Below are 16,523 nucleotides of genomic sequence, written 5' to 3'. Positions count from 1 at the left end.
AAAAGTCAAGCCTATGGAATAGAACAGGTGACCACGACCCATGGTGATCAAAGAGATAAATTACAAAGTGAACTTTCAAATGAGTTAATACACTAAATGCTGATGGCCTGATTAGGTGCCGTGGTCACCTAAGAGACCACAGCCAATTTTAGTTGCACTTTGATTTATCTCATTTCTCAACCAAGCATATCAACGATGTTTACTCTTGATCATTACTGAGCTCATAATTATGCTTCATATCAACTTGCCACAAAAAATAGAAGGTCAGTAACCAACATCCAATAAGATTACAATTAATTAGCCTATCGAACAATAAACCATCGTTATTTGTTGAATGGAGTTTTCAAGTTTGATATATTTCATTTTCATTGACAAGGTTCTAGAAATATACATGTGACTTGTGAAAAGATTATTAAATGTCTAGCTTACCTCAGATGAGATAATTTCTATAGTTTTACAAAACTATAATGTAGCCAGCATTTCACATCTTTTTTATGCTCACTTGTGAAGATTGTGAAGAATGTACAAGGATGCGGATGACAAGAAAATGCAGACTGAGTAACTAAGAAGATCCAGTCCTGTAGCTATTGTAACCATTTTGCTTCTTTCAAACATCTTTACCAGAAGAATCATGACTATAACATGTCCTACCTTTGTTTTCAATTCATCAAGGGAACTTATTTTCATCCATTTTGGCCTCTCCTGCATGACCAGAGAAACAAAAGATTTAATTCAGCCCTTACTAAAGTTCGGAAATTTTGGGCAGTTTCAACTCTGTTTCTCAATGAATTTACTGGGATAATAATTACTTGCTAATACAAATTGTAGCAAACAATAAAATGCTGAGGTATAATTTATCAAATATCTGTACTCCGTCGTTAATATCAAACAGATCCAATCAATATTCAGGATAAATATATCATATCATGCTTGTCAACAAATGAGAATGATCTATTTGATGAACAAAAGATTATATACTCAAAAGATTTTAAGAAACATAATTAAGTTATTAGCAGATGATGTTTGTCAAATTGTAATACATGGTTCAACTAACGATATTGGGAAATTTGAACAGTGAGCAAAAAGAAGACAAAACTGCATAAAGAAATTTCAAAATGAATAAGGCATTTCAAAGACAACTGTGGCATACAGTGTTAAAAGACATCTTCATCAATTAGCTAAGAAAGAAAACAGCTCTCAGATTAACTTCCCGTTTCCATGCATAAAACCAAATGGTTTTATGAGATTGTTGTCAATGTTCTTAACATGATTAATGAGCCTATACTATAGGTTCGGTGTTACTTAGTTGTAATAGCTAGAGAGATCTTGTACTCCACCTTTATTCTACTAAATGGAAACATTAGAACTTCTTAAAGTATTAAAAAAATCATGTTATTTATAAAACTTCATTGACTTAGCTAGTTAACCAAATGAAATAATTTTATCTCATGCATTTCCTAGCTTTAATTGGAATATCACATGGCTCCAGTGCACACTTTTGCATCTTTTAAGTGTTAGCTCTACAATATATTTTTGAAATAACAAAGAAGTGACTAGCAACACCAGAGTGTGCCTATTCTATGCAAATTACTCTAGCATACTCCTCAGTTAATATATTATAAAAGCAACCTTCCAGCCTTTCTTCAACCATAATATTTTCTTTAATGTGTCTAACTTAATCCAAACCGTTAGTTTCTGTCTCCCTCTGCTTAGGTGATGTATAGATCCACTCTTGCCCTTGTCTAGACCCAACTAGTTATATAGATCGCCACAAGCTGCAAATTTGGCCTTATACAGGATTTTCTACAATTTCCTTAGCCTTTCTGTCCTTCAAGATCCTCATTCATCTGTCCTTCATGACTATTTAACATGAGCACCGTTTTCCTTGATTTCCTTCTATATCAACTGCCAAGATGCACTATATTTTTGTATTTTACCTATGAACTCTCCAAGAACTTCACTTGCAACTCTCCTTGCATCAAGAATGAAACTGTCATGTGAACCATGATCATGCTGCTCATGGGTCACATGACCGTAAGACACCAGTACAATTGGAAGGCATTGATTTCTTGCATGCATGGCTAAGCTATCCTAGGGCTTTGAGTTTTCATTTTTCTCTCTAACCTCCTCCTCTTCTGAAGTGTGTTAGAATTGTTTTACACAGGATTATGTTTTTAATTATTCAATAAGAACCTAGAATCATGAGTTATCAAGCATATGCTTGCTAATTTCTGTTTAACATATTCTGGGTGGCCTTTCAGCCTCCCTTTACCACAAAAAAGAAAATCTTTTAACATATCTGTTTCATAAAATTAAATATTCTTCAAGTATTACAAACAAAATACACTTCAAATTTACAAAAACACAAAACAACAATTGGTTATATGTGAATAAACATGATGTCTCTTCATGTGTCAGCATAATAATATCCAGTCACATTAAATAATCATGTTTAGGAATTATAAATAATAATGTCATATTTGTACTAAATGGATGAACTAAAAAATGTTTATATGAACAAGACACACCCATGCTAATTAAATGAAACAGACATGAAATTTTCGTGCAGAACATGCAAGAAAAGAAAATTAAGTTATTTGATGTCTACTACAATTATTAGACAGAGTGCAATATATAAAATATCTCTGGTTGTGAGATGCAGTTAGACACCAGACTTGTGAATAGGTAGGTGTCAAGATATCTGAGATCCATATAAATTCTTGCACTTTAGGTAAAACATACAGTTCATAAGCGCACATGTGATAGCAAGAGGGGTAAAGAGCAAGTGAATGAATCATACATCTTATTGTAAAGTATATTAACAATTTAGACTATTATCAATTTATTTTGTAGAGATTACTCGTACCTTCAAAGCAAACATTCCAAACAAAGAAGATCCCAAGAGAGCACGATCTATGTTAGAAGGTAATCCAGGAGGCACATTGCTGATAAATAATCCATATAAACCCATACCAAATATCAACATAACAGTACCAGCAAGATAGACATCTGCAAACAAACAAGCACAATTCTAATAAGACGGCAGCCATAACAAATGAGACTATGCTGTTTCGAAGAAATTCAATACAGATACAGTACCAAATTAATGGATGTTGAAATTTATCTCTTTTGTCTTTAAATTAAGAAATTTGGACCAAAATTTAGAAAACTTGGTCAATATATCCAAGCATCAAAATGTGACATACATTGATAAATTTATTAGACTTTCAAATGTCATTAATGTAGACCATTGCTTGCGGACAATGAATGATAGCTAAATTAGGCTTAGAAGCAAGTTTTAGAATTTGTCAAAGAAAATTATTGTTCCAAGTTACATCTTGGTCTAGAACCTAAAATTACTACTGAGCAATATCCAAAAAAATCACGTCGTAACTTCATTTTCCCTTTTACCACTACTTGTCAACTTGACATAAACTTTTTGTCTTCACCTATGTTCATCATCAACATTATATTGTTATCAGTAAGAATGTTCTTGGAGTACTGAAAACATGGTAGTTCAAGTAAGACTACAAAATTTTTGACAACTTACCCCACTACTTGACTTTATGCCCTAAAATATGTATGCTTTTTTCATACATTGGCTCATACCAAAATTAAAGACTTTTCTTCCTTGATCCTCCTTAGGAAAGTCTACAACAATGCTAATAAGAAAGAGACTATATAGTCATTTTAACTCTTTTTTTTAAGAAACTCAAATGATAATTTTCACTCGGTTTTACAAATTAGAAATATAAATCCAAAAACAATAAGATTCCTTCTATAATGGTAGGTTTATTTTTTACTCTTTCAGTGAGAACAAGATATAAAAGTTAATCTGACATTTTTGCAAACCAGAAAATGACCTATTCTGATTAGACAAGTACCAAAGAGAAAAAAAAGCTATGACCATTCACATACATAAATAGCATTCCTATTAAGTTCCATAAACCAACCAATAGCTTTACATGTCAGAACTCATGTTGTTTATAGAAGGATTTTAACAACGAATCACATAGTTTCCTGTCAAATGTTTCATAAACAATAACAGATTATTAATTAGATCAATAAATTAATTATAGAAAACAAGTCATGCATTCGATATTGAAGAAGTCCTCACCAATAGCCTCAACTAATCGTAGTACCATCTTCCCAGTATGAACTCCCTTGATACAGCTTGTCCAGTAAACCTTATATGCATCAACTATGTAAACACAACCCTAATTCAGAAAAGGAACTACAATAATTAGATCGTAATCGAGAGAAAGAACCAAAAAAATTAGACCACATAAAAACCTCACATGAAATGGAAAAATATATCTTATAGATGACATGAAGAACTGATAAAAGAAAGAATCTATATGCTGGTAACAGAGACAAGATGATCATCCCAAGCAAGTTAATAGCAAATGGTAGATTGGGGGAGATAAAAAGAAGCAAGGATACTGTTTAGAATATGTCAAAAGGAAAACAACTAATAGAGACCAATCAACTTAGAACAAGATAGCAAAAAAGATCCATATCACTTCAATCGAGGCTTTACAATAACTTCCTTAAATACAAAACCCTAGCTTGCAGCCATTTATCCACCTATATAAGAACGTATTCTGGTTTTAAGTATAATTTATTGAATTTTCAGAAATTTTACTAACCATCACACAATCAAATGTCATCCTGTATTACCTTCAGCTTATTTCCTGGCTAACTCAGACAAGAGGGAGCTTTGCATAATCCTAGATTTCTAGTAGGCTAATTTGCTATAGGGCTAAAAATTCCATAGTGTTTGTGCAGTTCAAGCTCAAGAAGAAATTAAACGAGGAACAGGTCTGATTCAGGATGCGATTAGACCAGGTAGGTTAGGTTATGGTCAAACTCAAGCCAAGACAGCTAGCGATGTACCCAACCATAACCCAACTAGATCAAATCTATAAAGCTGTAACCATAAGACAAACACAATATAACTCGATAATCAACACAATTTGGCATGTGCTAGACTGGACTAGGCAAGGCTGAGACAGGAGTGAAGTGTTTGTTAGAGATTTCTAGTAGCATATAATTTATAGTATCTAATGAAGACTTCTCGATATAGGTAATTTTTCTTCAACCATGAGATCCACTAGTTTGTGATGCATGTAATCAAATACACACTATTACAGTTATGTATTATGCAGAAGCTATGATCATAAAGTATACATTAACCAATACACCACATATTATTGTTTTCTAACCTGTGATAGATTGGGTTGAGGGTTGTATTATAACACTTCAGATCAACTGGGGATGAGTGCTGTCTTATGTCAATTCTAGACAACTTTGACTTGGCTAATGCTCTCAAGTCTTTAACAATAATTAAACCCAACCAAAATCAAGTCAATAATTGCAAAACCAAGCTCAGCTAGCTTGGCAGGTAGCTACCTAAATCAACCCTAAGTTTAGGTTGGATGCAGGTTAACAAGGCCAAGTAGCATTCAAAGTAAGATGTTATGATGGTGTCTTGTATTTAAATCTTAGCCAAGCTGAGGCCCACAAACCCAAACTTTTGGATGTGTCCATGCACATATATTTTTTATGCATATATGATCCATAAGGATTTGCTAGGAATCATCTCTATTTTTTGGAGTTTCTAAGTGACAGCATGCTAGGGCTTGTGAAAGACCTTGTAACTAGGGTTTATTGCTCCAATCAAGGAGAAGGAAGTAATTCTCTCAACCTGCTCAACTCAAATCTCTTAAGAAATTTTGAAAAAGTAGAAAAATTGGCGAAAAAATTGCTTAGATCTCATTTTCTATCATTGTCAAAATTTAAACTAGTAAGGTCCGCCCTTGCATAATTCGAGTCAGATTTCTCTCCTAGTTAAAAGAGGATACGGCATTCCCAAAATAAACATGACTAGCGAAACATAAAAAGCAAAAATCCTACAAGAGGTAGATCTTGACTTCTACAATGACTTTTCTACCTAATTCTTCCCGGATTGGAAGATATATCCTATAAAATCCTTTTTTGAAAAAAAAAATTGCTTTGAGCGGCCCGCTTCGAGGTCCAAAAAATGGAATTTAATGCTAATCACTCGATACGCCGCACCCTCAAGAGATAGCGACACGTCATAGAACTCAAAAAGTTATCCTTTTCTAAAAAAAAAAAAACACCTCAATTGGATATCATATAGGCAAGTTAGGGTCTCTGAAAGTTTGGCACGCGATTCGGCTTTTCAATATGACGGTCCAGTTTTCTCTCCCTGTAATAGCCTGAGTAGTCCACATCAAGTTGGTGATTCTCCTAGATCAGAAACCCACTAATTTTTATAGTTCTCCATCTTATAGCAATACTTCCATCATCTCCACTCATAGACATAAGCCTAGGTGCCAAACCATGTAAAATATCATGTACCACCATGGTGTGGTTTTTCTCTTCTTTTTTTTTTCCTATTTCTACATGCCTAGAGAATTCCAAATTCGGGGGCTTGCTATAACATTAGATGTAAGGACCTTATTTGTCCCCAAGATACAAGTTGATACACGTACAAATGTATGATGTAAGAGATAATTATGATCAGTAGCATGTAACAAGTTGACCATAGAAATCTCTATCAAGTGTTCGTTGCAACAATTTATATTATTACATAATATTGTACATTAAATATTATGATACAAAAATACATTAATAGTATAACTGTTTAACTTATGAATATTTATTATAACATGCATTATGGTATATAATAATATTACAATACTATACAATAATATAATTTTAATAATAATTTTTAATGTTATAACACAATTATAATAATTATGATTGTTATATAATATTAAAATAATTAATATAATATTATAATAAATATAATAAATATGGATGGTTACCTATTGGTCAAATATAATCAAACAATAAACAATTCATTGTTTTAAAGGGTAACCTTATTAGGTCATTTGCAAGATTACCACACATTTTTCAATATCACGCAACCAAGCAACCGCAAATACATTTGGGATTGCCAATCGCAACAAAAATATTTCTTAAAACTGCAAATGAATCAGCATTTTTACTTGCAACTATGCCACTTCGTCATCTAGAGCAGATGCTTCCTCAACTCCCTGGAGTAATAGAAAGGTGACTCTATCGCTTGGCGGTCAGCTCCGCCTTCTTCTTGAAAACTCTCTCCTTTGCTGCTCTGAAACCAGCGAAGTGCTTTTTCACCAGTTGTTGAACCTCCTGTGGGCATTTTCGGCATATAAATACGTCGGGATAACCACCAGCTAAATGTTGCTTCAACCTGATTACCCCTCCTCTCTCAAACTTTGTGTTGCACCAAGTGCACTACAAATGGTGCGGACCCAAAAAATTTTGCCAATGATCCCAACCAATGTCACACTTTGGCTCTTTTTTCTTTAATGGTTTCAATCCTGTGGGTTTATCACGTACGTCAATTTATCAATTATTTAAAAATAGCAAAAATTTGTTACGATGAAGATAATTCTATTACCTCAAAAAATACATTTGATCTATCTAATACATAATACTAATTTTTCATATTATTTATTTATTTACATATTTTTAATGATTTTTAAATTTAAAAATATTTTTAAATATCATAAATTCAGATAAATATGTTTTATAATTCAAAAAATACTCCTGAATTATGTAATATGAACTAATAATTTTTTATAATTTTTGGTATTACTTATATAATTTTAACTATTTTTTAAAATTAAAAGATAATATTAAAATATAAATATTCTAAAAAATAGCTTAGATCCATGTAGAACCCAATAATATATGCTACATATATTTTATTAGGCCCGTGGGCATGCATCAAAGGCTACTTATTTTTTAATTTTTTCTAAATTTAGGCCTAGACCACTATGCACATGATCGCATCAAAATTTAAATAAATAGACACTAAATTTTTCTGAAGAGTAGTTTGCATGCCCCTAAATATGCTTCTAATGTTACATTTTTTTTAATTTTATTTTTTATTTTTTTTATTTTTTAATCCAAAAATATGTTTTATATTTTTCAAAATTATATATAATCCAAAAATCAAAAATTTTTATGTCATTGTCTAGATCATCCATAGATCTACAACATATCATAAAATCAAGCCCAATTCAAAAACTTTGGCATGATCTTTTCTTCTTTTGCAAATTTTGAGCTATTTTTTGGAGGAAAAAAACAAAGAAAATAAGATAGGTGAAAGAAAGCACACCTTATTTAGGCTTAGATCTTTCTTCAATTGTACTAAATCGGTGTGATTTTGCAAATTGGGAGGAAGGAGAAGCTGAAAGACCTCTAAACATTACAGAGAAGAAATGTTGGGAAAGCCTCGGGCCTTCCCAACATCTTTTAACAAAAGAAGGGTGGTTCCAAACCGAACGGTTCACCCCAAGTTCGAACGAAACTATCTGGTTTCGAATGGTTCCCTCCGGTTCGCGACCGGTTCCAGCCGGTTCGGTCCGGTTCCGGCCCTTTTCGGCCGGTTCGGGGCCGGTCCCGATTTTAATTGGCAAACCAAGGCCGAACCGGGTGGTTCGGTCTAGTTCAGCCGACCTTGATATCGTGCATGCTTGGTTTTAGGTAAATGGAAAAGTTCAAGCATGCAGATGCAATTGAAACCTTCAGATTGCAATCAGACTATGTGCTCTCACTAGAGTATTCTGATTTCTTCCAATAAAAATTACTAACAGATCTTATAACCATGAAACTTGAAATTTTTTATCCCGTCTTTCTTACATAATAGATTTGAGGAAATGGAAAATTTCAAGCATGCAAATGGAATTGGAACTTTCAGATTTAATCAGACTATGAGCTCTCACTAGAATATTCTGATTTGTTGCAATAAACATTACTGACAGATCTTATACCATCCAGTTTGATTGCCACTGTTTTCTATCTAGAGCTATGGGTAAATCGTCCCATTGGATAAATCTATCTCACTCATTTTGTCAACATTTTAGCTTCATCCCTCTATTTCCTAATATTTCCAAACAATCAAAAGTAATGTCCTGCAAAGGATTCCTATGTTTTGCATCTGTGACAATACCATCTCAACTGAACCTCTGTCACGTATTTTCTAGGATGTAACTCATAAGCTTCATCCAGTATGCCCTCATTAGAAACACATCCATCACATTGTTCTCATAAATGCAACATGTGATTTATATGATCACCCTTCCATTTTTTGCTTACTTTCTGACTCATACAAGATTGCACACCTTTTGAATTGCAACAACCTCCCTTCAATGTTGCCAGCATGTTAATCATAATATATAATAGAAAATCTCCACTTCATCCATCTTTAGTCTGCACTTAATCATATATCCATCATCCTATTACTGTTCTCGTGCATTAGGAGAATCAATATTCCACTAGGAAACAATATTACTAGCTATTGAAACAGCCCTTGCTTACTATGATGCAAAAGTTAAATTTCTGTGTAATCATGTTCACATCTGGCCAACAGCCTAAAGAGAGGAGAAGCTTCTTCATTGGCTTTCTGGTTGGTTCCATCCAGCAGAACAAATAACATGACCAGGCATGGAACATCCATTTACGTCAAGTAGTCTTGGTAGATAAAACTAGAAATGTTCTACTCGAAGAAACTCATCGACAAAAATAATGTAATGTTATGAGGAAGCCATATCCACCACAAGTTGAGGTCCTAGCCCCTGGTATATAGATAAGAATACAATACCCCGACAGTAAATCTGTTAGTAAAACAATTTTCTGCAAAATAGATGATTTAAGATATGCCATATTTCAGCAAGAAACTGCACTACTAACCAAAACATGCATGTAATTGCCTAGCTACAATGACAGATACTAGCTTTCCCCAATGAAAAATGGTAATACAATTGAAGTACCTACATTCAAAAAGCATAACAAAGAACCAGCAAGTGAGCCTCCAACAGCTAGAAGGGCCAAAAAGCGAAAATCAAAAATCACCTGCATCATCGGAACATAAAGTTACAATATTAGCAAGTATACTAATCAGGTGAAACTGACTATCAAATATAACAGCATTGAGTAACAGCAATAGATAAAGCATGAAAAAGCTTGGGAAAAGAAATCAAAAGAGACAAACCTAAGTGAAACTATAAGCAACTAGCACCTGACCCAACTACTACGGATTTAACCCACTTATCACCTCAGAAGCCTTTTCTTCACAAGGGTCTCAAGAGTCGCCACCGCTTTGGATAATCTAGAAGGAAGTTCTAGCTCTTATGAGACGTGATGTTAAACAATTTTCCACTTTCGTCTCTCCAACCCCCAAAAAATACCATTCGACATGTTTATAACGTATTTTTTGGAGTGTGAATTAAAAGCCCTAGGACCAATTACTTCAAACTAACACCGACCAGCATATTAGCAGAACAAGATTAGTTACATATTAGCATCACTAGCTGAAATTGATTTTATTCTCATTTAATTGGATCCAGAAGCTGGAACTTTAACTTGGTTCCAGAGGAAAAAGAAAGGGAGATAGAGAAAAGTTTAGTGACCCTTTCGACAGTGGATTCAGTGAAGCGCGCGAGGCGGCCGTCGTCGGTATTCCCGCTGGGCTCCGAGGCGAGCTCGTACTTGAACCCGGCGTCGGGATTCTGCGCGATTGGGTCCACGAAGGGGGTGGGCGCAGTGGAGGAGGAAGTAGAATGAGAGGCCTCGGCCGTGGTTTCACCATGAGAGGAGGAGGAGGAGAGACAGGCAACGGGGAGGCGGCGAAGCCCCGGGTTTGTTTGGGTTTTAAGGGGGAGAGAAGAGATGGGAGTGGCGCGGATGGACGCAAGCAGAGCCATTTTGCCGGTCCCCTGCCGATGGTCAGAGAGCAAAGAAGAAGAGAAGAGAAGGAATGGAATGAGATCTTTTGTTTCTTTTTTTTTTTTGCTGAAACTAATGAGAGATCTTTGACCCCCTCTCCTTGTCACGCAGTGCCCCGTTGCCCCTTCTTTCTTACCAACCGTTGATATCAGCGTCTCTCTGGCACGTGCTCGAAATGGTAAGATTTCCACCTCCCATCAATAATCCTACTTTTAATCAAGGTTGTAAATAAAATATTATTGCATTATAATAGCTACCATTGTAGTCATGATGAACCATTATAACAGTTACAATAGTCATTATTTATCTCAAAAATAATTCTTAAATTTAATTTGAAAGAAAATAATGTCATTATTTCTTATAAAGGAAAAAGTAATGTCATTATCTTTTTCTTTATTTTTTGCGCAATTTCTTCTTATTTTGTAAATTTTGAGCTATTTTTTGAAACTAAAAAATATAAAAAAAATGAGATAGGAGGGAGGAAGCACATCTTATTTAGCTGCAAATTTGAGCCCATCTTAAAATTTCATCTTGATTGTTTTTTCTTTCCTACATAGTGAGCTGGTAAATTTTTTTACTAGCTAAAAATAATATTATTAGTCAGATGACTAGGATCCATTTATGTTTTGCAATCTCTATGCTGATGAGACCTCTATTTCAGAGATTTTTTTTTTCTGTAAAGGTATTATTAATGACATGATCAGATAGAGAAGTGTGGAAAACATTTTTATTCTATATGGTCGTTGAAAGCAAACTAAATTTGAAACTGACCGTTCATGTAAAGAGAATAATTTTGTTGATTTTTATGATAATTCACCTAATTTTATATGAATTATCAGTAAAAAAATAGATATATTTTTTTGACATGTAAATGAGTAATCAAGTACTTTAAAATGAAAATATAAAAAATTCATTGAATGAATAAATATTCAAATAATATGATTGCACTACTTTTCATAAGATTATCATCTGATTACAATAGTATTATGTAATCTTATAGATTTTCAAGGCTATATATATATAATGTTAAATCTTTGAAAAAGATAAATAGGGAGATGGATTATGCTCCTAGAGGGAGGAGAGGATATTTATCTCTCACAATTCCAAAATGAATAATGGGCAACCAAATCAAAAATCCGTACTATTGATCATAATCTAATATGCTAAAATATATGATGAAGCATTTAAACTAAGAATTCACCTTATTAATCATGATCTATGCATTTTAAAATATGTATAGATTAAAAATCAATAGATTTGAATATTCATATCATAGCAAAATATGGTTCTATATCATTTTTTTTTTTTTTTTTTGTACCTACTTAATACATAAGCCAGAGATTACTAAAATATGTATTTTTTTGTTTCTAGATATTTTTAATGGTATATATTACGATCAATGGTATGAATCTTTAACTTAGATGTTCTATTATTGATTTTGAAGTCAAGAGAAGTACGATCTCTTCTTAAAAGGGGGACAATTCATCTCATGTAATAAGTAAACAAGTACTTTCTAAGAATACATATATAAAAACATGCAAAAGTGACTAATATAGCGAAGAAAAAAAGATCAACTTATTCTTTACAAACAATAAAGGATTTTTTTTTTTAACCTTATCTTAGCTTGTTCACCATTCCATTGTATAACTTTATCCAGCTTTAGAGCAAATTTCAAAGTTAGAAGACTAAGTTTTTACACATGTATTTACTGTTTGTGGGATTTACAACCTTCAAAACAATTCTTTAATTAATTCTGCTTAGTCTATATATAGCTAGGATAGAAAAATGAAAGAACTATTAAAGCAGCAATGAACATACCAAAACCATAGAAAAGGAAGTTATCAAGTAATTTGGGAATCAAACATACTAATTATATATGGATATACAAAGTAATGCACTAGTTGAAAACGTGTGGACCAAAAGAACTATTAAAGCAATGTAGAACATACCAAACCCGGTAAAAGAAGTTCTCAAATCTCAGGTTTCCTACCAACACCCCACAACTAAAAAGGAAGAAGAAGAAGAAAGGGAAAAAAAAAATCTAAAGTAATTTGGGAATCAGAAACTTACTACTTATATATCAAAATAAAGGAATATATGTACTAGTTACATGTCAAGATGTTCATGATGTGGAGGAACCTAATTTTCTGCTGGCTTTTTTTCCCAGGGTTCCATACGTTCTTTATGTATTCATGCACCAACTTTCCTTTAAATATATCAGTTATCCAGACCAGCCACCAGTACTCAACTTGTAGGCGGTCCAGGGTTCACACCTATGCGGTCCCTGGGCTAGCTTTCTCTTGTATTGGACCATAAGACTCCCTTGAAACCATCAGCTCCTATGGTTGGCTCTCTTAAAAAGACCGTGGATGCGTGCCGCCAGATGGACAATGTGAGGAGCTTTCCTTTAATATTTCCTTTGACTTGGATCTTTGGTTGTTAGGGAGTTCGTATCAGCGGTGCATAATTTATTCAATTTCTTATCATTCATATGATATAGAACCTGTCTCGAAGGCACCTGTCTATAGCTTCACATCTGCAATTCCATTCATCCTTTGTTCTTCCTCCTCTTTTTATGCTTCTTTGTTCTCCTTCATGTATACTTGATATAGACCGATGCAGATAAAGAGAGCAGCTACAGTGAGTTACCCATTCTCAGATGACAACTCTGCATCCTTGACCACTCGGCGGCCTTTCAAGATGCCTATGCAGAAGATCAAATCTATGTTGCGAACTTTCGCCAAGGGATCAACCTCTGATCAGAGAGAACAGAAGAAACTTTCTCTTTATCGGCTCGCGCCTTTGTTCCTGTTGATGCTCTACGCCATCTGCTCAGTTATAAGACTGGCTAGCTCGTCGTCATATTCTTTTTATTTAGCGCAAGCAACTGATTCATGTAAGCATTTTTTTTACTGCCTCTCCATCGCCCAAAACACCTTCATCTGCGTTCTATTCATCTTTTTGTTTCCTTTTTCTTTCCTTTGGGTTTGTAGTTGTTGCAGAAATGAGCAGTGACTTGGAATCCTTCACGACCCATATATCTTCCAACTTAAATTACCTCCAAGCTAGTGAAGAAAACACTGCACATCGATGCTCTGATCTAATCAATGGTAGGGAAAATTTTGAAACAATGACAAAAAGAAGAAAGTAGGGATCGAATAAGCCATTTGCTGAACTTATATATGATATGTTACGCAGGAAGAATGGTGAGAATGAGTTCATTTGGAGATGAAGGGCTCCTTTGCTGCGATCGAAGCCATAACCGGACGGACGTCTGCTACATGAGGGGAGACATCAGAACAGACGCTAACTCATCTTCCATCTCGGTCTATGGCGCTGGGCCTTGGCAGGTGCCCGAGACCATACGCCCCTACACAAGAAAATGGGAGACTGAGATCATGAGCACGATCGACAACATCACCCTCCTTCCCGTGGCATCATCCATCAATAACGGAAGCCCATCCAAGGCCTGTGAGAAGCGCCACGGCGTGCCGGGTCTCGTGTTCTCGACGGGAGGATACACAGGGAACCTTTACCATGAGTTCAACGACGGGCTGATTCCACTATTCATCACGGCGCAGCGGTTTCACGGCGAGGTGGTGCTGGTGGTGATGGAATACCATTCTTGGTGGATGACCACATACCGTCCGGTCATAAGGAAGCTAACCAACTACAAGGTGGTGGATTTCTCCAGGGATCGTCGAGTCCACTGCTTCTCGGAGATGATCGTCGGCCTGAGAATCCACGGCGAGTTATCGATCGATCCACTGCTCATGCCCGAAGGTACATTTCATATCCTATGTATCTCTCTGTCATGCTCGTATCTATCAATTTGGTGGATTCAAATTGCAAAGAATATGCTTCAAGTTAGGAAGAGAACTTCAAACGTTTGATGATTTCCTTGCATGGAGGTTTGGCGAAAGGGGATGGCACATCTTTTTCCAAGTTGGATGGGGCCCATCTGGGAATGGTTACACGGCAGTAGGATGTTCAACAAGATGAGCTGTTTGGTTTCGAGCATCATTGGTCTTGACCGTGTAATCATTGGGCCGCCCACTTGCCGGTTTTGAAACGCGTTTGAGTGGGATAGATTACTTGCAGATGTGGAGCCAACTAAAGTATGAAGTTTATAGTAGAGAGAAGGAAAATATAATAATAATTCTTGAATGACATGCCAGCTTAGTCTTTTACCTACCCAAGCCATGCCGCCAGGCGTGAGGCAGCTGTCTGACAGCTCCCAGAAGAATCTAAAATGGATCTCTTAAACTTGTCAAATTTAGAGCTCATCTGGTAACGTCGTTGTTTTTGTATTTTGGTTTCCTCATAAATTAAAAAAATATTACATTAGAGATCGATCTTGATGAAAGCACTTGCACGAAAATTCTCCTTAAAAGTTTTGCTACCAAAATTTCTAAAAAATTTACAAATAATACGAGAAAACAACAAAAATTTCATCCAGACTAGTACATTTTTCTTCTTGGATATTAAAAAAAAAGAACAACAAAAGCAATATCAAACAGCGTTTAATGTTTCTAATGCAACCCTAGGAAACAGTTTTATCATGATCGAATACAGTAAAGAAACCAAAGAAACTTTAACATCTGGTCCTATTTGACTACAATCTTCCATGACATCACGCATGGATGCCCATACAGTCCGCCTGAGGAGTTCTGCCCCACCCTCGCTTGCCTGATGAACTACCACAAAAACTAAGAATTTGAAGCATGTGCGATCAATTAATAATCTCTTGTGGAATGGCAGGTATTGGGATACAAGATTTCCGGGCTTTACTTGGCCAGGGACTCGGTGACAGCCAACTGAAACCACAAGAAGCCCGTCCACCATTGGTGGCGCCGCCGCCGGCCTCCGCCAGCCACAGCAACAGACGCTGCAGCACCTCCAAACCTAAGATGACAATCATCATCCGCAGCAAATCAAGGGTACTACTCAACCTCGATGAGATAGTGAAAGCCTGCGAACATATCGGCTTCGAGGTGCAGGTCCTGAAGCCCAAGAGAGGCATGCCATTGACAGTGATCCACGACGCCCTCGATGCGGCCGACGTGATGCTAGCCGTGCATGGAGCAGCGATGACCCACTTCCTCTTCATGCGGCCCCGCTCCGTCCTCATACAGATCGTGCCATTAGGCTTGGATTGGGCGGCGGAGACTTACTACGGCGAGCCGGCTCGGAAGCTTGGGTTGGAGTACATGGCCTACAGGGTGAGGCCGGGGGAGAGCTCCCTCTCCAAGGAGTACCATCGCCGGAGCCCGGTTTTAATGGATCCTAGTATCATCACAAGGCAAGGGTGGTGGGAGACGAAGAGGATTTACCTGGACAGACAGAACATCAAAGTAAATATTGGAAGATTTAGTAGGGTGCTCGCAAAGGCACATTCCCATATCTGTAAGCTATATGCAAGCGTGTAGAGAAGTATACTACAAACACATACTAAAATGGAGTCAATTCTTTTGTTCTTATAAGAAATTAATTACTGAAACCTGTAAATGCGCTCTCGCTCCTCTAACTAACTAAACCTGTTGGGGTCAGCATACTCTAGGGCTGCTTGACTTGTTCGAAGATGGAGCGGTCTATCTACCATGCGCTCTTTGGTTGTCAGCAAGCTGCTCAAATCTGGGAGTTCGGCTTGACACAGCTTTCTGAAGGAGTCCTCTCAGAGGCCCGCCCTGGTGGAGCAGGGGATTAGGGCGACCTAT

The 16,523-nt window shown here is 35.9% G+C and overlaps 2 protein-coding genes across 2 annotated transcripts; one reads left to right on the top strand and one right to left on the bottom strand.

Annotated features, from left to right (window-relative positions):
* Positions 1 to 287: 287 nt before the first annotated feature.
* Positions 288 to 10,877, bottom strand: LOC103716445. The gene is made up of 5 exons (XM_008804437.3): positions 10,491 to 10,877; positions 9,856 to 9,933; positions 4,118 to 4,217; positions 2,867 to 3,009; positions 288 to 702 (listed from the first exon to the last, which is right to left on the bottom strand). Exons 1-5 carry the CDS (start codon positions 10,782 to 10,784, stop codon positions 499 to 501), a joined length of 819 nt encoding a protein of 272 aa, XP_008802659.2. The 5' UTR covers positions 10,785 to 10,877; the 3' UTR covers positions 288 to 498.
* A 2,472-nt stretch (positions 10,878 to 13,349) lies between these two features.
* LOC103716439 (beta-1,2-xylosyltransferase XYXT1-like) lies at positions 13,350 to 16,287 on the top strand. Its single transcript, XM_026808219.2, has 4 exons — positions 13,350 to 13,702; positions 13,800 to 13,916; positions 14,005 to 14,589; positions 15,568 to 16,287. The coding sequence occupies exons 1-4, from the start codon at positions 13,423 to 13,425 to the stop codon at positions 16,233 to 16,235; spliced, it is 1,650 nt and encodes a 549-aa protein (XP_026664020.2). The 5' UTR covers positions 13,350 to 13,422; the 3' UTR covers positions 16,236 to 16,287.
* Positions 16,288 to 16,523: the final 236 nt, after the last annotated feature.

Source organism: Phoenix dactylifera, chromosome 13, assembly GCF_009389715.1.
Source record: "Phoenix dactylifera cultivar Barhee BC4 chromosome 13, palm_55x_up_171113_PBpolish2nd_filt_p, whole genome shotgun sequence".
In the NCBI taxonomy this organism is placed as follows: Eukaryota; Viridiplantae; Streptophyta; class Magnoliopsida; order Arecales; family Arecaceae; genus Phoenix; species Phoenix dactylifera.
Note: the sequence above shows the minus strand (reverse complement) of the source record. Positions and strands in the feature narration are given on the sequence as shown.